Below are 20,306 nucleotides of genomic sequence, written 5' to 3'. Positions count from 1 at the left end.
TCAAATGTTAGTTTTTCTGGCAGATATATATAAGGCCTGCTCTTCCTCTCTCCCAGGACTGACAAGTGCTTTTTGGGGAACAACATCAGACTGGTGAATCCTATTTAGACTGTGGCTCCTGGACTCGATCCTTGTGGGTCCCTTCTGACTCAGGACATTCTGTGATTCCCACTGCAACATGGGGAGCGTGGGACAATATTTCTGTGGTGCATCTGGGCTGCAATTCACCCTCTCTTTTTTTTGTGCACCTGATTTCAGGTCTGCATGGGTAGCATCTTACACACTTTTGCATTTAATTTGACATTGTTGATTTTGGATCATTTCTAAAGCATGTTTCCAATTCTGATCCTGTTCTTGATGCTGTTTGCAATCCATCTTTCTGCACATTCCCAAGTCTGAGTTTTGTGCTTATAAAGGTCTGTAAGAACACTCTAATAGCTGAATTAGTGATGAATAGTGATGGACTCGCACAAAAAAAATCCCTGAGAGCTCCTGATTAAAAGTACTTCCCCTTTTGGCAATTAAATATTAAGAACTGACATTTCACACAGCTTGTCAACCAGCTGTGCAATACTAATTTCATCTAAATCTCATTTTCTTATGAGAAAATCAGGTGGTATTTTTCTTGAAGTCTTACAGCACTTTGTTCTGATTGTCAGTTGAAGAGTGAAACTAGATGGTCTGGATATTACCTGTCTGAGTAAATTAATGCTGACTGTTCTTTTTATCACCTTATCTTCTATAAATCTAGGTTTAGATATTTTTTTGATAACAACTGACCTGATTGTGTCTACTTTATTCTCCTCTTCCTTGTTAGAGGCAGGGGTTTTACCATTCTCCAATCCCCCAGAATTACCCGGTCTTTTTGAACTTCTCAGAGATTTCTCTTAAATGGTCCAGAGATGGCTGAAGCTTCAAATATTTCTGAGTGAGATTGATTTGTTGATTTGAATGTTGATTTATCCAGTTTTTTATTTACCTTATATATTTCATGCTCTGGGCTTGAGCACATAGTTAATTGAGTATCTGGTCTCAATTTTTTGTGTGTGGAAAAAAGTGTTGGAAACATCAACCTTATTCCATTTCTCTTTCTTCTTTTGAAGTTTCCTGAAGACTTCTGTCTTTTACCTTTTTCTCATTTTTCCTAATCTTCTCATTGGAATAACTTTCCAGCTTTATATTCCTAATCAGTTCTTTTATGTTCCTTCTATTTCCCTGGTGGTTTCTCCTTTCCTTTGGAAGATAAAATACTGTCCCCGATGTATTCAGAAATCTGCCATAAATTTTATAATAAAAATCCTTCCTGCCTTCTGATACATCCTGAGGATGTGTCCACATATTACTCCCTTGGATAGATAGACAAGAATCTCAGGATATTTTTGAACACTAAGGCTTGTGCTTGATTTTCAAGGTTAAATAGAGAAAGAATGACTCCCTAGAGTATAGCACCCTTATTCGTGGTCCCTTTTATTTTTATGTAGTCATTCAAGAAGACAGTAATTCCTTCTGGCTTGTTGATCTGCAGACTTCAGAACCAGCATATCTGTTATTGACACAGAGGCAAGGCCTCCCTTTTCTCTCTTCCTGCTCTTCTTGAACAATTTATTACCTTTTTACAGCAAAATCCCAGTTCCATAGCACATCCCATTAATGCTCTGCTGCTGCTTATGTTGTTGACTGTGTGCTAAAATTTCAGTTTCTTGCAGCTGTTTTTCATTTTCGTGTCATTTACATATCCTTATGTCATTACCTTAGATACTTAATTGGGGCCTCCCTTGTTTCCTTTCCTATAATTCGGCTTCAATTTCCCAACCAAATAGGTGGCCTGAGAGTTTCAGATTTTCATAATATCCATTTTTTGCTCATCTGTGTGATTTTTTTCACTGTATCAGCCTCGCTTAGGGGAGTAATATGAAGGATAGCTCTTCTCCTTAATAACATTTTTTTCCTCAAACCTACTGGATTCTCCAGGGTTACAAGCATAGCAATTCTTTACCTGTCTCTCCTGCCCACTAGCCTGCTGAAATCCTCAGGAGGGTTTCTGAGTGTAGCTCCCAGATGAGTAATGATGCTGAGGCTGAGTTTCAAATAGTTATTTAGAACCAAAGTACCAGTGTGCCAATATGTGGTCCTACGTAAGTCTCCAGAGAGGACACTGTCTACGCAGTTGGGAATTCTGAGGTTTATGTCCAGTTCTCAAGGTTAAAATAGTCCCAAAGTTTCCATAACACTTCTTAATGCCTCTTCAGCAGTATTACTTTCCCACTATCCGCATTTTTCTTACACATTTTGCTTCTAGTTAAAGATTCTTGATAACTATATTGAGAGGGAAAGAGCTCTCTTTTGCCTCAAATCATACTCTATGGCTTCTTCAAGTACCCTTGAGTATCTCTGCCACCTTCTTTAGGGAGCAGAAGTGCTAAAGTGACTGTCAAGCCAAAAATGCTGTGAAAATTCACAGAAGAAGATCCAAATGAAGTGTCTGGTCACCATCAACAGAATTAGGACTGAAATGAAAGTTCAGCTTTATGCAATCCAAATGGCAGAGTTGATTTGGGGTGATATTTTTTGTTTTGCAAACACTTGGTTTCATTAACTCGTGCCCATAGGAATTGAGAAGACTGTTTCTGAGTAAAGTGCTGTATTAATCTAATTATTTTAACACTTTTCTAGATACTTCAGTTTCTGGGATAAACTGTGCCAACAGAATTATTTTTTTTAAAATGTGACACCAGCATTTTGAAACATGAATAAAGACATGCAATAACTTGTCTCAGAACTTACTGCTATACTTAAAATTCTTAAGCATTTATTTATTTCAGTTAATGTTGTGATTGCTAATGGTCTAGAGATATCCTACTGTATCTTATTGAAGAATTAGGATTGTAAAAGCAAGGTTCTTCCTAAATCCTGTATATTTACATACTATATACTTAACATTTTCCTCACAGTCTTGACTAGAGAATACTTCCTTCGCTTACCAAAGGTTTTGTGTGTGTATTCATATAGTTGTTCTGCTTTGCCTTGGGCTGTAGTTGTGTTTCCTTGATGGATGAATAGCTTTCTGCGTGGATAATTTGTATATCAGTTTGTAAAACATTTTCAGATCCTTTGGGAAAGAAAGGGTATTATACAAATGTGGGATAATAGATGTCATATTATTATACAAATGTTTGATACCTTTCATTAAATAACATCTGCTATGGATGAACAGGCTCTTATCATATAGCTCTGTGACAGCTCTGTTTGACATTGTAAAAACAGCATGGAAAAAAGCTCGGTAGTATAATTTTATACAAAATCTCTTCTCCTTCCCTTTGATGTAGTCATCAGTCTTTTGGGATGCTGAGATCTGCTCTATCCAGAGGCTGCTAATCAGATTAAGGATGTTGAACAGAGAACAGGTGCTGCTGTTCTCCACTGTTTCCCCTCAGTGTTTTAATCCATCCTAGAATGGTGGCCAATAGAGTTACCATTTAAAACCCAAACTGTGCAGTGTTAGAAGACTTTTATAATTTTCAGTATAAAGTAAGTATACAGAATGATATGTCTGTTTCAAAGGAAAAAATAATTCTCAGTAGAAACCTGGGTTTTAATCACTGCTAGGCTTGTTGGGTTATTTGTAGAGTGAATTAGAGTTGGATGGAAAATATCTCAGAGGGCAATCAATCTGCAAAAATAAGCTTTGATCAAAAGACTCTAGAAGATTAAACAGATTTTTACACAATTTTAGAAAAGGGGAACAAAATAATTTGTACTGGTATTAGAATCTTTTCTTTAACTTTCTGGCTGAAATTAATTTTGACTTTTGCAATTTAGTAACAGTAACAAAATATTACTTCTATTTAATTAAATACCGTAATAGGGAAAACGCATGATTTTGCTTTAGTAGTAAGAAATGTAAGTAATTCAATGCTATTAAAACATTTCACTTATTTTTTTTCCCCAAATTTAATTTTATTGTAGATTATGGCATTTTATTATGATTCTATTCTGACTTCTAACTTCCCTCATTCTCCCTCTTTTTTTTTTTTCTTTTTTTTCATCCTACTCTTCCTCCTCTCCAACCCCCACATTAGCAAATGGAATTTGGTCTTCCTAATTGATTTATGTAATATACAAGGGCAAAGTTTTGAAATTGCTGAATTAATTTAAGCATTCAATCTGGGTAATTTTTAGTACTAAGTAAGTACCTAATCTGTTGAGGCTCTTTTGAATATCCCACTTCCTAGTTGCATCTCTCGTGGTTAAATAGCTGTGAATCTGACAAGACTTACTGGAGTAGCAAGTTTTTGGTTCCTGAATATGCCACTTGCATTCTTGTAAACTGTTGTTTATGTCATAAAATGGGTTTGCATATTAGTCTCAATTCTTTATCAGGTATTTACCGTTGACAGGAGACCTTCAGTGAAGCATTTGCTGTTACTGTACCTCCATGTTTTATGCAGTTATTTGAAGAATAGTCATATGGCAACTCTCAAGAAGATAAAAAAAATCAGTCTTGGCCTTGAGGTTTTAACCATGAGGCTACAACAGGAATCCTTTTGCTTTTTCTGGACATCCTTTTGATTTATACCTATGTCAATATGAGAGTTCTGAGTTCCCAGACTAGTCATCTCTTGACCAAATTTACACCTGACTTAATCCGTAAAATGTTGACAGATTTGTTAATATACAATAAAAATGTATTTATATTTCTGAATTCACATATTTTATTACAACTATGCATCAAGAGAATTTTAAAGATCTGAACCTCCTTTTTTGTTGTTGTTGTTGTTGTTTTGTTTTGTTTTGTTTTGTTTTGTTATGCAGGTTGATCTTTGATATAGATGGTACTGTTTTCTCCTTCAATTTCAGGTTTCCCAAGTTTTACAAAGTAAGCCAAAAGTTTTTATATGCAAAATCTGCTATAACAGATGTTCATGGGTAGGGAGTTCCTAGAGTAATTAGAGTAATTTTTGCCAGATTAAAGATGTAGTGCAATGGCTAGAGAAGGGGAAATGCACGTTTCAAAATCAAAGATCTAGTTTTGCCTCTTCTCTGCCTAATCCATAACTTTTATAAGTGCTTGCTTGAGTAAAATGGTGTTAGTGACAAGCATGAGTAGTGCTGTTTTATATTAGTGAACTACTTCTGAAACACAAATTCAGGATTTTTGGCTAGGAGCTGCCACTAGGATTTAAATTCACTTATACATTTGTACAGAGTTACTCCAGAAAAACTTCAGGAGTAGGGCATACCTTCCTTTTGAATTTTCAACTACAGTCAGAATATGCTTATTACTTTGTTTTTCACTTCATAGTTATATTTTGCAATTTTTTCTCCTTGCAACACTAATAGGAAGAAATATTATGTAGTCCAATCAAGTTTGTCAGAATGGTAAAAACTTAAAAGCTTTCTTCTGAAGGTGTGAAATTCCTCCCCACAGCCATAAATTCATCCTAGAGACCCATGCCTGGCTTCGGGCTGCTGCTGCTCAGGAAGAGACGGGAGAGGAGGGTCCTGCAGGACCCTCTGCCAGGCCAGTGCAGGTGGCTTGGGTACCTTGGGACAGCTACACAGGCACCTGGTGACTGTAGGAGCCTCCTGAGTCCCAGTTTCAGGCTGCAGCATGGGAAGATCTCTGTTTGTAGATGTCTGTTTCTCTTGGAAACTTGTTATTTATGACTCCATACATTCTTAAGACATTGGGAGGGGATGCCACAGGTCTGAAATCACAGCTCCTGTGTTCTTCTGTTATGAACCTTCCCTGCAGACAAACTTTAATGCTGTCTGTGCATTTTGTTGGTTAATGTGAGGTATTTTTGGAAATGCTGTCTTGTTCTCTATACTTTTTCTGAAATATTTGCACGGGTATTTTAATAAGTCTTGTAACTTTCCTGCTGGAATATATTTGCATCTATTTGTATTAACTCAGTGTTTGCATTGATTGTTTTTTCTAAAACAAGACAAGAAGAGGAAAACATGAGTACAATTTATTCACAAAGAAAATAGCCTTTCACTGAAGCAGGTATTAGAATGTAATGTGTTTCTGAATACAGAAGGTGCCTGGAATTTTCCTTCTATCAAAGAATTTCTTAAGAAGCAAAGTTCAAGTATTCAGTCATTTAGAACCATAATTTAAAAGCATTCTGTACAAAACCACATTCTGTCTGTTTTTCAGCTTTGTGTGACTCAGAGTGGTTTTCCTCTGGAGGAGTATTTTTAGTTTTTGCAAGCCCACAGATCCACTTATAACACCAATGAGGAACAATCATCTTAACTTTTCTTGGGTTTTGGTGACATTACTTTGGTTTTTAAATTCACCTTTATAATTTCAAGGATTTTTTTTAGCCCAGTTGCCAGAGCTTTAAAAGGAATCAGAAATCCATAATCAGAGTATATTCATAAGCTCTGATTTTAAAAAGCCACCGACAAGCTCTCAAGCCATGACCTTGCAGCTTTCATGAACTTATCAGCTTTGGGCTGCATAGAGACTCTGGGTAGTATGATGTGAGAGATTTTTTCCCTCAGGTTATAAAAACCTGAGTGTTCCAGTTGCTGAAGTTCCAGGCTGGAGCTTACTGTCACTCTTTTGATCTCAATCAATTGACTTCAAGGCAAAAAAATCCCCAAACACTGTTTGTAGGAATGGGTCAACTGGATATAAAAGATGTAAGGGGCTTCTTATATTATGGGAATGCTTATAAATAGCAATCAAGTAGTATTTGCATCTTCACTGTGATGTGCAGTAATTCATGACACAGTGAAAAGGGCCATATAAAATATAGAGAAAACAAAATTGATGCAGTTTTGTTCTTTGAAACTCCACCACTGGAGCAGCAGCAGACTTCCTGAACATAAAACTCACTGCCAAAGGAAGGGACAGGATCTTTGCTGTGCAGCAATGACTGTGCCTCTTTGTGATGGTGTATACAGCAGCAGCATCTTGTGACAAAGGGCAGTTAAATCACCTGATTACCAGAGCTTTATTTAAAATCACCTTTCCTATCCTTACTTTAGCTGATCCTGCATCTCCCAGCCCACCCCCCAGTGCTCTGGAGTGATTAACACGTGGCACATGTGCAGTGTTTGGCACCTGGGGATGCTCCCAACAACTGTTCTAGCCTGAAGGGATGACTGGCCCAGGTAGTAACAAACCACCAGGGTTTCTTCAGGAAGAAAAGGGAGAATTCCCCTCATATGTGGCATTCTCCACTATATCCTTTTTGCACATATGTCCAGCCCTTTTAGTCCTCCAGCAGTTCCCTGGCTTACTGGCTGGCTATCCAAAATTGATATTACATATTAGTCTGCCCTGTCAACACATGTGTTATTAAGTCATCATGCAATGCAAGCTGTAGTGATCAAATAATGCTCTGATGGAGTTGATATTCAGTTTATGTGGAAGATAAAATAATCATGTTATGTTTTGACTCATGCACCCAGTTCTTGTGTGTGATGAAGAAGATGGAGGAAATTACAAGGAGTCTGTAACGTAACATTTCAGTTGACAGATAAATTAATGTAATGATTCTCTAAAGAACTGATTGAGAGCATAATTCTATTGCTTTCAGCAGCTACTTCACCAAGTCTTAAGTGCTTTCCTTGTGATACCATGAAGTGTTTTGGTGAAAATGGTACAAGTAACTACCATAAATACCATACAACTTAATTCCTTTTGCCCATATGGAATCAGTTTTAGTACCAGGCTCCAATTTCAAAGATACATCCTCTTAATGGCTGTAAAAGAACTGTTTCTTCAAACAGCCTAGTGAAATGACTTTTAAACAGTAACTTACTAAAAAAGACCTAAATAAAAGTTGGTGTGGGCAGCAGTGAAAACTGGTGAACTAATTTAATATTTACAAAGCATCAATACTATAAACCAGTGAACCAACATTCAAAAAGAATGCTAAAAGGTGTGATCTAGTGCTATAAATAAGAGTTTTGGTATTGATTTTAAGAAGCTTTAGATAAGAATCAGTGTATATAGAGCCAATTCCCAAACTCCTATCCAAAAACTGCTCATGTTTCCAATAATTCTAATTGATTTATGAATACACAGCAACAGGCATGCATGACCTTTGTGAAACTTATGCTCTAGTCCATTAAAGTGATAAAACCTCACAGTGAATATATTGTGAGTGAATAACCAAGCTTCAGCTAAACTAACTGCTAATGTCTTTTTCCTGCTTGATTAATAGTGGAACTCCATCACAATGGATCTCATTGAAAACAAGCTGAAAGTAATCTCTATTGAAACGTGTCCATTCAAACCCTAAATCATTAGAATTCTTCAGCTTTGATGGGAGCTCAGTAATTAGTTGAGTTGCAAGAGACCTGTGCCATAAACAGCATGAATCAGAACGTGTCTGCTTCTAAGATTATTTGTATTACTATAGCACCTAGAGGCCACAGGCAAGTCTCCCTGTGTTTATGCATTGCTCAGAAAAAAATCCCAAGTCCTACAGAACACAGCCAAGACAAAGGCAATGGTTGGCAGTGAAGGCTGGTAAAGCAGAGAAAGAGGTATGGGTGTTTGCTTAAGATGCCATCTTGGTTGCCCTCTTTGCTTTTTCTGTGCATATGCAATTATTAAACAAAAATACACAGTCAGAGGGCAAAGAAGTAAAGGGATAGGGTCTGACAGCAGCAGGGGTACATAAATTAGGGAAATAATTAATTATAGGAGAGAAAATAGATATGTAATGGAAAGGAAAGGGTAGAGATGATGTGAAGAGAAGCACAGGAGTTGCTTATTCCTGATCTGAGAGAAAGCAACTGTGCAAGCATGAACAATCTTGTAGCTGGCTCTCATACAGGGGCCTGCAGGTGGTCCTTAGTGTCATGCTGGAAAGGAATCATAAAATCAGCAACAAAAAGAGATTGAGTCGGTTAATTTAGAAAATTCTCCTACTCTACGGAGCACCAACTGTACTTGTATTGCCCCAGACAGGCATTTAGGCAATAATCAAGAGATATTTTCATTCTTTTGTAGCACCTTTTAAGCATTTGAACATAGTTTCCCTATCTGCTCCCAGTTTTCTTTCCTTAAGACTAACTGATCCAAGGTATTTTCAATTTTCCTTTAGACCACTTGCTTGCCACACCTGTGATTCTCCTTCCTGAGTGTCTGTGTTGCTCTGTGTTCCTTGGCCTTGGCTCTTCTATTCAACAGCTGCCCTGCCAGTACTGCCAAGGGCAAATGGAAATGAAGCAGGAAAGGTAGTTTTGTAGACGTTTGTTTTAGTTCTATTCAGATTATTTTTTTCTCTATAAGATGAAACTGTCCTGGAAGACAGTGCTGGAAACCCTTCTGAGTCAAGCTAGCTGACATCCACTGCTTTCTTACTGATGGGCTAGTTAACCTGTTAAAGAAAAAAATTAGATTTGTTTGACATGATGAAGTCTTGACAAATTAATGGCGGTTATAAGTTGTCATCTAGTTTTTGTCTAGGTGCTCACAGAATTCATTTGCTTGGGTTTTTTTCTAAAAATTTTATTGAAACTTCAAGAGAAATTGTGTCGCTTGATTGGTGGAGGAGTCAACACAGTGATGGGTGATAGAGGAAGGTGGAAACACTCAGTACTCTCTATTCTGTGGCTGGCTGATCTGTAGTTCCTCAGTCCCATGTCATCTTCATGTCCCTTTCTAACTGGTTCCCACGGTAGGCTGAAATCTTAGATCTTTGTCACTGCTACTAATTATGCTCACCCTCTAGTCAGAACTGACCTTTCTTGTGAAGATTGATGCAAAATGTATTAAAAATGATCAAACACTCCTTTCACTACGTGCTGACAGCTCTTCTTCTACCTCGCAGCCTCTCGAGACTCAGGCTGACTAAGACAGTGCTGGGGCTCTCTCTCCTGCCAGCCACGCATTCCCATCCCAGCCCTGTGTTCTGTGATCCTACTGAGCGCTGGGACATGAAACCAATCTGAATTAACAAGCAGCCTAGCCCAAACCTTAGTGTTTCACCTGCTTGGGTTTGAGCTTCAACTTCCTTACAAAGGCTCGTGTTCACTGTGCCTTGAGTCAGCATCTGCCTTCACAGGTTCAACTGTTTCTTACTTGCTGATTGGTTAGAAGCCAATTTCAGATAGTCTCCTTTATTCATGCTTTAAAAACCCCAACACCTTTTGAACCTCCTGATGGTTCAGCTTTTGAACATGGGGTAAACTGTGTCCCTATGGTCTCCTCTGAAGTTCTCCTTTTGCAGAGTTCAGCTAAAACGCGTTCTTGGGAGCCCTTTCACAGCCTCGGGCTTCCCGAGGTGAGTGCCTTGGTGCAAACCAGGGCTGTGATGCCCCTTGACGAGCTTCCTAGGCTGGGGGCCGTTCCCGTACAGATGGGGAGATGCTCCTCTGGCCGCTCGCTGCTGAAATGCCGCGACAGGGCTGGACGTCGGTGGGGCTGGACAGCGGCGGGAGAGCTCCTGCCGCGCCAGGGCAGCTGTGCGGGACCAGCAGCGTTACAGCAAACCAACAGCACAGCTGGGCTCCCTTCACCCAGTCCGTCCCTTTCCCCCGCATCGCTGTTCCTGCCGGCGGGGCAGCAGAGCCCGTGGATCCGCGGGGCGGTATCAGCGGCGCGGCTCCCCCGCAGCCCGGTCCCGCCGCCCCCGCGGCGGGGGCGCGGATGGTCTCTCCCGGGCCGGCGGGAGCGGCTGTGACACCTGCTGGCGGCGGCGGGCCGGCCCACGGCGGGCGGGGCGGGGGAGCAGGCGGAGCGGGCAGGGCGGGCGGGCACAGCGTGCCCTGCGCGGGGCGCTCCGCGGCCGCGCCCGGCGGTGCTGCAGGGCCGCCCCCGGCGATGCGGGGCACGGCGGGGCCGGGCGCCCCCTGAGCACCGGCGCGCCGGGGCACTGCGGTAGCGGCGCTGCCGCCGCGGCGGCTCCGCGCCCCCCGCCCGCCCGTCCTCCCTCTTTCTCCTCCTCCTCCTCCTCCTCCGCCTCGCCACTTCCAGGGGAGGCTGGTGTCATGCGGCTGGCGCCGAGGGAGGGGTGCCCGGGGCCGCAGCAGCAGTGAGAGGCGCCGAGCCGAGCCCCTGCGATGACAGCCATGAAGGAGCAGCCGGCGCACCCGGGCGGCAGGGGGAACCCGCCGCCGCCGCAGCCCGACCAGGTGCGACCCGCGGCGAGAGGCGCCTAGGGGCCGGGGATGGACGGGGATGGACGGGGCGGGGGGCGGCCGCCGTCCCGCAGAAGTTGTGCGGAGCTGGGGAAAAGTGTGGGGCGGGGGGACTGACGGGGGACACAGGCACCCTCGGGACGACTCGGCCGGGGGAAAAGGGAGCCTGACGGAGTCGTCTGGGGGATGCGCTGGGGCCGCCAGGAGGGGACCCAGCCTTGTCCGGCCCCGCCTCGGAGCTGGGATGCTGGTCATCGTCCGACAGCCCCGGCCCCCGGCGGCAGCGGGTCCTGCAGTAGTTTGCGCTCCGCTTCCCCGCGAGTTGCGCCGTGGGGAGACGAGACCCTGGCCTGGCCGGGGCTGCTTGCCGTGGGGAGCAGCGGGGGCACCGGCGGATGGGGCCGGGGCTGCCGGTGGGGCGATGCACCCGGGGGCGGGGGGCGCCGCGGGACCGCGCTCCGCATCGCCCCCGATCCACTCAAGGCGCGGAGGGAGCGGTCCCAGGAGGCCGGGAAGGGGGGTTTCGCGGGGGGATTTTGTCAGCACCCGGGCAGCAGTCACGTCCCTTGGCCCGACGGTGCCGCCCCGCGGGCTGGCAGGGCTGAGGCTGGCGGGGCAGCGGTGTCGCTCGGTGCCGGTTCGCTGTCGAGTCTCGGGTGGCGTCCGCATAGAAGGAGTGGTACCGGGGAGCAGCCGAACTTGGCTGTCATCATCACAAAATCGAAGTTTTCATTACGAGATCACTGTGTCTGATTCTCCGGGGCGACAGCGCGAACGCAGCGGGAGGGACGGGGCTGGCCCCGGGGGGACCCTCCGGTACCGGGTGCGGGGCGAGGGCCGCTCACCTTCCCCCGGCGCCTGGCGGGTGAGGTCAGCTCTCCCTCGCCCCCAGACACCTTAAAATGTGCGAACTCCAGCGGTACTCCCAGACAGATGTTTGGGGGTTTTTTGTGGCTTTTTTTTTTGTTCTTCCCACACCCCACACCCCCCCCTTGTCCGTGCGCTTTCTATTCGGAACTCCAGCACGCTGACCGGGCTCGCAGGACGCGGTGAACCGCATTTCACGTTGTCCTTCGCGCTACATCCATCCACAGAGCTTAATTTTCCTCCAGTACACTCCCATTGAGTGAAAAACGCCAGCAGTGAGAGCTGCTGGGCACAATTATGCTTTAGGAAGCCCGTGTCTGAGTATATGGTCCTGCACACACACCCAGGCTGCACGTTATTCTCTGAGTAATACATCCAGAATCAGTGAATCCATTCATTCAGATAATTTAAAGATGTATGCTTTTTGCTGAAAAATGTGTGCATTATGGCACATTTTCATGTAATGCTGATAAAATAATACATTTGAGTTTGGGAAGCCTTCTTGAATAAATTAATTGCCTAACTTACATTACCTGAAATAGATCTGTAACTTCCATCAGTGCTTAAATTTCATGCAAATAGCAGAATTTATGGAAAAGTCAAGATCATTTTAAATAGTCTCAAAGGTTCACAGAGCTCATAAATTTCAGGGACATTGTTTTGCTTTAGAGGGATACTGCATTTAGATGTAATAAAAAGTACTTGAACTTAACCAATCTCTATTTCTTCATATTCAGTTCAGACATGTTGAATTGGCAATTGTTGTTGGAGCTGGAAGTCTTTTCAAAGCAGGCTTGATATTGTGTGACAAAAATTACCAGTTTGACTGCCTTTTTTAGGTCATAATGAGGAACAGAAGTTAGTTATCAATTTAAAACGCACTAAATACTAGGAATTCATCCTAAATATAGAAATATTATTACCTGAGTGCTCTGAAGCCTCTCTCTTGGTGGTTGATGAGGCATGCACTGGTCTGTCTGTGGGCCTGGCTGTTTTAAGTGTAGATGTGAAGTCCTAAATATTTGCATTAGGTTTTTCCGTACCATGTTTGCTTTTCTTGATTCAAGTTGATATTGAATCAACTATGATTGCCTGTTGTCTTAGGCACATCATTCAGTGTGTGACATCATGGCATAGAAAATATTGCTTTTAGTGGATGGCAAGTCTTTCTATGGCTTTAAATGCCAATAATAAGGATGCAGGCCTGAATCCTGCAGTGAGCTCCGTGCAGAGCAAGGCCAGGGTTGTGGATCTTTGTGAACACCAGGGCCACCCATGCACCTCAGCAGCAGCCGAGATCCACATGGCTGTAGCTCACTAGGGCTTGACCACGAGCTGTGTCTGACTCCAGGTTTGTGCTGGAAACCATTCTTAGTGCAGCAGTGTGGTGTGGATGGGATCTTAACAGAGGGTTATTATGGTTTTAAAGCTTTTCACTGGCTTTTTGCAATTTGAGAGTTACAGCTGTGTTGGGTTCTGTGGTGGGCACGGGGAGAAGAACAAACAGAGGTTCCTATGTTCACCCTGCTTTTCCATACCCCATTGCACTGTCATGGGCTATCCTATGTGGAAAATGCAGCCCCTGTAGGGCCTTCAATAAATCCAGCTCCATCTGGGTACTCATGTTTAACATTGCCTTTTGCCTGGTGAGTTTGTGTAGAATTGTAGTGTCACTACCTGTGATACCTGTAGTTTACTTACTTGTTTTTAATAAGAAGGCCCCTGGGCCCTCAGAAGAGTTTCCTGATGCAGCAGGAGCAGCAGATCTTTTCTGGTAGAGAAGTGGAAAGTCCTAAAAGGAACAAGGAATTACAATAAGATCTTCTAAGTGCAAATCTCTTTCCTGATTTCAAAGTCTGTGTTTTTTTAGAGACACCTCTGAGAACTGTCATGCCAAAGTTGATGCATTTCTGATAAATTTATAGGCTTTTGACCTGAGCTGTGATTTCAATTGCAGCAGGCTAATGCTGGTACTCTCCACTTTAAACAAAAGTTTTGATTGACTGACTGAAGCATCTGTAGCCATCAGCCTGTAAATAAGTTGGATACAACTTCGTATCTAACACTTCCTCTAATGGTATTTTTTCCAAGGCATCCAATTAGAGCTTCCATTAACAGTGCTATTGATGTTTTGATCGGTTTGATAAATTAGCCAGACTTATTCTCAACTCATTGCTGAATGATGAGTCATATTTATTGCAAAAACTACAGGTTTATGTTCAGATGATATATGTGTAGAAAGGAAAATAACTGTAAATTACTTGTATGTCTGCTAATTTCTGGAAAGTTCTGTCAAAGTTATCAGACTTCTGTCACTTGAGTGCTGTGTCAGGAATGAATGTGGCTCCCTTAGTTCCACTTACAGAGTACAAAAATGAATATTTTTCATCTTGTAGTTTTTAAGAACTGTCTTAGGGTCTTGGACAATGATGTTTAGTGATCTTCTTTAGAAAGCACAACCATTTGGTAGTCACTGGACACAACATATTTGAGAAATATAATGTCCCTGTATGACTAGCTGGTTGATGAATGTTGCTGTCTTTGCAGATGAAAAAAGAAGATAATTCCTCCAGGCATTACCTTTGTGAGGCTTCAGTCTGTTTACAAAAAAAACCCAGATGATCTACACCACCTGGCACTACTTGCTGATCTTTGTGTGTGTGGAAGGCAGACCTTTGAAATTTATAATCATTTTCTCCTGAGCCTTTTTTACTCTCCCAACTTGATGTCTTTTTAAAATTGATTTTAAAATAGAAAGAAAAAACCAACCTGGATTGTTGTTTCTTGTTGGTTTTTTGTTTTGTTTTGTTTTTACTGTATGTTGTTTTAGAATCTACTAGGTTATTTATAACAGGTAAGGACAAATGAAATCAGACTGCACTGTTTTGTACTAAATAGGGACAGTATTTGGTAAACATTTAAATTCCATGCTTAGTATACAAACAAGGACAATTGACTGCTGTTTACTTGACTGTCTTGATTTAAGGAGTTGAATTTTTCTCTGTCTCAGGACCAGTTTCTGTGGTCAGCAGACAACTAACACATTCTAAAAGTACATCTGAACAAGACAGCAACCAGTGTTTTATTTTTCAGTGACTAAGGCCAAAATAATTTATGTCTTCCTTCATTGCTTTACTTCTTTGCCCCGCCCCCCAAAAAACCTTCTCATTTTGCAGAGGGAAAAACATTGATGAATTTCTGTGTCTGTCCAAAGCAGTATTCACCTTAATGAGGTTTCATCAAGGTGAAAGGGCTCTCCCCTGCCCCACTCACATCATTTTGAGCTTGATGGGTCAGGGAGAAACTTGAACTCTTAATCATATACGCACAACAGTTCCAATAACTTGAAAGATTTAGTTAGGTGGTCAAGACTTTGTCTCTTGTTTGTGTTCAGAGTTGGCTTTGGACTGAAATAAAAAGTTCTGTTCTAGCACTTAATCCAAAGTGACTTTGCATTTTCCCTGCTTACCAATCTAGCAGAAGTTGTAGCTTGTTTTATTGTGGCACTCTGTCCAACATACTGGCTTGCAAGGTTCAACACAACATCAGAAACAGCAGGTAAGAAATGCCAATAAAAGTGATGAAATAAGGTTATATTATTATACCCAGAATATTTCTTAAAGGGCTATCATTTGAATCATAGCTTTACCTTTTAAATTCTATTTCTTTCTCTATATAGATGCCATACTGTATCCTTGCTGAATCCAGGAGGAAGGATTAGAGACTTGTGGTATCTGTTGACTGTATGAGCAGCAGCACAAGGAGCTTATATGAAAATGTATTAACTGTAGTAGTCTGGAATATTGTTCAGGATTCACGTTCTAGAGGAAAGCACAGGACGAGTAATCTTTCAAATACTCCATGTGGCCTTAATTCATTTTCTCTTTGCATTGTGACTGTTTCGGTGTAGTTCAGTCGTGTACCCGATTGTGGTGATTGGCACAAAAAGCTTGGAGCTTGTCTTCTATCTTCATTGCATTTTCAATCTTCTGCTCTGAGCTCTGTGGAACAGGAGTGAGTAGGATCTTGTTTTTGGTGAAATGCTTCTCATGTTAATTGAGAAGCATCACTGTGTATGACATCTTGTAACTAGTCTGTGTACGTACAGGGTCTCGGGTAGCTTGAGGGAGACTTGCACAGTCATGCAAGTTTTTAAGTGGCTTTGTAGCACATAAGTATTTCTCTGTGCATCTCAAATTCAGAGTGATGTGTGTCTCTTCAGAAACTCGCTTTCCTAATGCAGAAAACTCTACCAAGAGCTTTCCAGTGCTTTATCTACCCTCTGCCCTGGGAACCTGCCAGGAGCACAACCACAAAGTCCCTGTCAGTGGATGCAGGGCAAGAGAATGCTTGTTTGCTCCTGGTCCCCTCCCCTCCTGGTTCCCATGCCTTTTTGCAGTGTGTCTTGCTTGCAGAGCAGCATATGGGAATCTGTGCAGCATAATACAGCACCTGATTTTTTCATCATTTAGAGGCTTCCACTTGCAGGTGGATTAAAGGGATTACTTAATGCAGTAAATGAAAAACTTTGAAACAGAGCAATCTTTTTTGCTCTTCTGTGTGAAAGTGAATTGCAGGCATGCTGTAGGTTACATAGTAGCCTCAGATATTGAACATGCATATTGTATTAGCTGTTTTAAAAAATACTGTCAGTGTTTCTTTACAGCATCTCCCAACTGAAAGAATTGCTTCAGGCAAGCTGTTTTTGATAATTAACGAGAGGGAGGAACTCTTTAAGCAAACAGAGATGTTGTTTGATGTTATTCTTGAATTGGAAAGCCATCATCTTAGCATTTTTTAATAACTTGGGGGCATTCAGAGTTTCACATGCATGTGTTAGTGAGTCACAAACGTGAGCACAGACATTCTTCCCATAGTGCTAATAAGGATGAATGAACTATGAGATGCCTTGAGGGGTATCATAGTTTTTGTTGTTGTCATGTTTTGTTGTGGGGTTTTTTGAAGCTAACAGAGCTTTGAAATGTGCCTGATATATGGAAGGAATTGTAGGTGTGCAGGACTGTACTTCACATATTATACTTTCTTTAACATTACAACAGAAGACAAAGGTAGGCTCACCTGCTGCTACACCTGCCTTGTCCTGCCAGTGGGGACCTGTAGTTTGTTGACGCTGTCTCTGTAACTCATATAAGACCTGTGTCGTATTTCAGGTCAGTGCATTACTCACAAAATCTCACATGTCTCAAACTCCATCCCTTTCCACTTTAATCATACACTTCTTTTACGCTCCACTCAGCTGCATCGAATAATGTTCAGGAATATATGATAGTAAAAAGAACAATGCTCATGGTGACTGATGATGATAAATTACTGTATTTATCCATTAGGAAGGACATTGGATGACCTACAGATCTGAGGCTGAAGCTAAAAGACCTTTTCTAATCTTTCTTAACACTGCTGGCAACAACCACATAACTTATTATGTGTTATTTATGTAGAGAATCTATAAATAGTTTTGACTGATGATTCTAAGATAAAATAGCTAAGATAAAAGCCCTTTGGCATTTGGAGGATATTGCCTCAGAAAATCAATTAGGAAGTGTTAAACAATGTGATAATTTAAGGAAAATAATGATTCTTTGAATGCTTTTGGGGGATTATTTTAGACTGCCTGGGGCAATATTTGCAATTTGCACTGCTTTGGGAAGGAAAAAACCCACATTTCACAGCTTTTCAGAAAACAAACTGGGCAAATGTGAGAGTTTTATTTTTGAGAATATGGAGAGAATTCCAAATGCCAGTGGGAAAACCATTAAACTTGTTTGAAATGCCGGGCAAGTGCAAGAAAGTAAATCAAACAGTGCCAGTGCGACTGATCATTCATCCCCCATGTTTGTTCTCTCTGCTCCTGACAGCGCAGAGGCTGCTGACCTCCTTTCCCCCCTTCCCATCCTAAGACCTCAGAGGCTGGTTAAATCAAAGGATTTAATATATATCAGGGGAGTCTTTCAGAGCAAGGATTTGAGCCCAAGTACACTTAATTAGGGGTAGTGGTGTGCTGCAGTTTTGAGTCTTACAGAAGACCTGTTTAAATCGAATTGTCTAATAAAAGTTCTAAATAGACACGAAATGCCTATAAAAATTGAGTGACTTGAGCTGAAAATAGTGCAGTTCAAGAAGATCTTCTTGGTAGTCCTTGTTGGAAATGTCCTTCTAGCAATTCCCACCTTATTTATGAAGAGTGTTGCAGTATCCTGGTGCAAATAACAACACAACAAAGATCCTACTGAAAAGTTTAGTCAAGGGCCCTCTTGTTCTAGGGCACAAATAACTGTATTGGGTAATTAGATGTCTTAAAGTGTAAATACAAGTTTAAATCTTGTGGTAAGAAGCCCACAATGTCAGAAGACTTTGAAATGGGTGGGTAACTCCAATTCAAGGAAATTAGTTGCAGAAGGTTCTTTTTTTTCCAGTACAGAGATTCCTTGTATTGTAGCACATCAGAGATATGTTACCTTTTGGTCCCTGAGGTGGCTGAAAGTATTGCTATATCCTAGTCCATTCCTAAGTTGCTTGTTTACATGGATTTCCTCCCTGAAGTAAGTGGGACTGCTTATTGAATAATGTTCTCAGGACTAATCATGTAATTTGTACTGTAATAATTTTCATTATATCTTGGGGAGAAAAGTCCTTTAGTATACAGTACAATGGATTGAGCTGCAGTTTTTGGGCTGTATGAAAGGCAGTTATCAAAATGTCACAGGCCTCCAAAGTTTTTGGTAGTAACTGTTCAGTGTTGTGGAATGTTTTCAAATTCAAAAGGACAGAACTATAATGCCAATATTATGTGCGAGACTCTGAAAAGGTTCCTAAAGGCAGTGCCATTTTATGCAGGTTGTTTGCTCACCTGTTAGAAGAAAGACAGGGTTTATACCTATGCATAGTGTATACATTTTCTTGTATTTCAGAACTCTCTCACTTCTTTTTACCTTCAGGATTTTTATATTTCCGTATGATTCTCCCTGTGATTCCATGTGATCTCCATGTGATAGAACAGGTTGCCCAAAGAAGCTGTTGATGCTCCATCCTGAAAGTGTTCAAGGCCAGGCTGGATGAAGCTTTGAGCAACCTGGTCTAGTGCAAGGTTAGAACTAGATGGTTTCTAAGGTCCTTGCAACCCAACCATTCTGTGCTTCTCTTCTGTACTTTTTCCCCCCAGCTTCTCATCTTTCATGTAATATACACAGGGTTTTCCTAAAAAACCTTCTTCCAGCAGCCTCTCTGCCTTAATCAATGTCCAGTTTATGAGCTAAGCAACATCATGTTGTCTGTTTTCTCACTTTTATTTCCCCATTGCTAGTCATTTGAAGAATGTTGTCTCATGTAAATGTATGCCTGGCATTTGCCAACAGCAAAAGAGGAGCCTCAGAGCAGAAAACAGTAATATATACATATATAATGGATTTGCGTGTTTGGATGTTTCCATTGTCATCCAGTGATTTCATTAGGTACTGGGAAGCCTTTAGCTTTGAGGTCATGGAAGAGAATAGAGTCAAGGTAAGCAGGAGTGTCATGATCATCTGTGTCAGCTGCCTGAATGGTATCTTTAGTGGAAGGAATGGAAAACAGACAGGCATTTGATAGAATTTTATTTTGTTCTAATAACTTCACACTTTTAATTTCCTATCCCATAACATTAATGACATTACGATACAGTAAGCTTGTAGTTTCAAGAGTGCACTGGTCAGAAAATGAAAATTGAGCAATTCATTTGGAATACATATTAATATATCAGAAAATCTGTGTTCTTTTCACTTCTGGTCTCTACTGTATTTATTGTATAAACATAAACAGACACTACCAGAATGTTTTGGATTTCATGGTAGGGGGCATAATATTTGTACAAAAATTTAGGAAAAGGAGGGCCTTTCCTTTCTTTCTTCTAGTATAGTTATTTGTACCTTAGAAACCCCCTTCTTATTCCAGAACAGAAAAAACTCCAGGAGAAATTGCTTTAGTGTACTAACTCTGAGCAACACAGCCTTGTGCGTCAGCTCAGCCCTGTGCATCTTTTTACTTTCTATACGTCCTATACACAAACAAAATAGTCTGCTCTAGCTGTCTCACTTCATACAACACATATGGAGAGATCATAGAATCATAGAGTCATTTAGTTTGGAAAAGATCTTGAACATTAAGTCCAACTGTATGATAGATAATTTCTGGAAGAAGCATATGCAGGGCCATGTATCATGTCAGCAAGGGAGTGTATTCAGTGTTTAAAGAAAAAGTAAGCTACTTCACTGAAAATGTCCTTTTCTTGAAATCTGGTTACTTCTCTTATTCTGACCTCTTCTCTGAATTGT

At 41.5% G+C, this 20,306-nt stretch overlaps 1 protein-coding gene across 2 annotated transcripts in view; it reads left to right on the top strand.

Annotated features, from left to right (window-relative positions):
* DPP10 (dipeptidyl peptidase like 10) overlaps positions 1 to 20,306 on the top strand; it is a 473,153-nt gene that overhangs the window by 199,698 nt on the left and 253,149 nt on the right. The window contains exon 1 of one of the 2 annotated variants that reach the window (XM_050339333.1): positions 10,916 to 11,106. The exons of the other annotated variant lie outside the window; for it this stretch is intronic. Coding sequence (XP_050195290.1) covers positions 11,035 to 11,106 — 72 coding nt within the window. The 5' untranslated portion in view covers positions 10,916 to 11,034. Of the gene's footprint in view, positions 1 to 10,915; positions 11,107 to 20,306 lie in introns of those variants that run through there. 2 annotated transcript variants of the gene reach the window in all.

Source organism: Myiozetetes cayanensis, unplaced genomic scaffold, assembly GCF_022539395.1.
Source record: "Myiozetetes cayanensis isolate MyiCay16 unplaced genomic scaffold, myiCay2020 scf9, whole genome shotgun sequence".
Taxonomy (NCBI): domain Eukaryota; kingdom Metazoa; phylum Chordata; class Aves; order Passeriformes; family Tyrannidae; genus Myiozetetes; species Myiozetetes cayanensis.
Note: the sequence above shows the minus strand (reverse complement) of the source record. Positions and strands in the feature narration are given on the sequence as shown.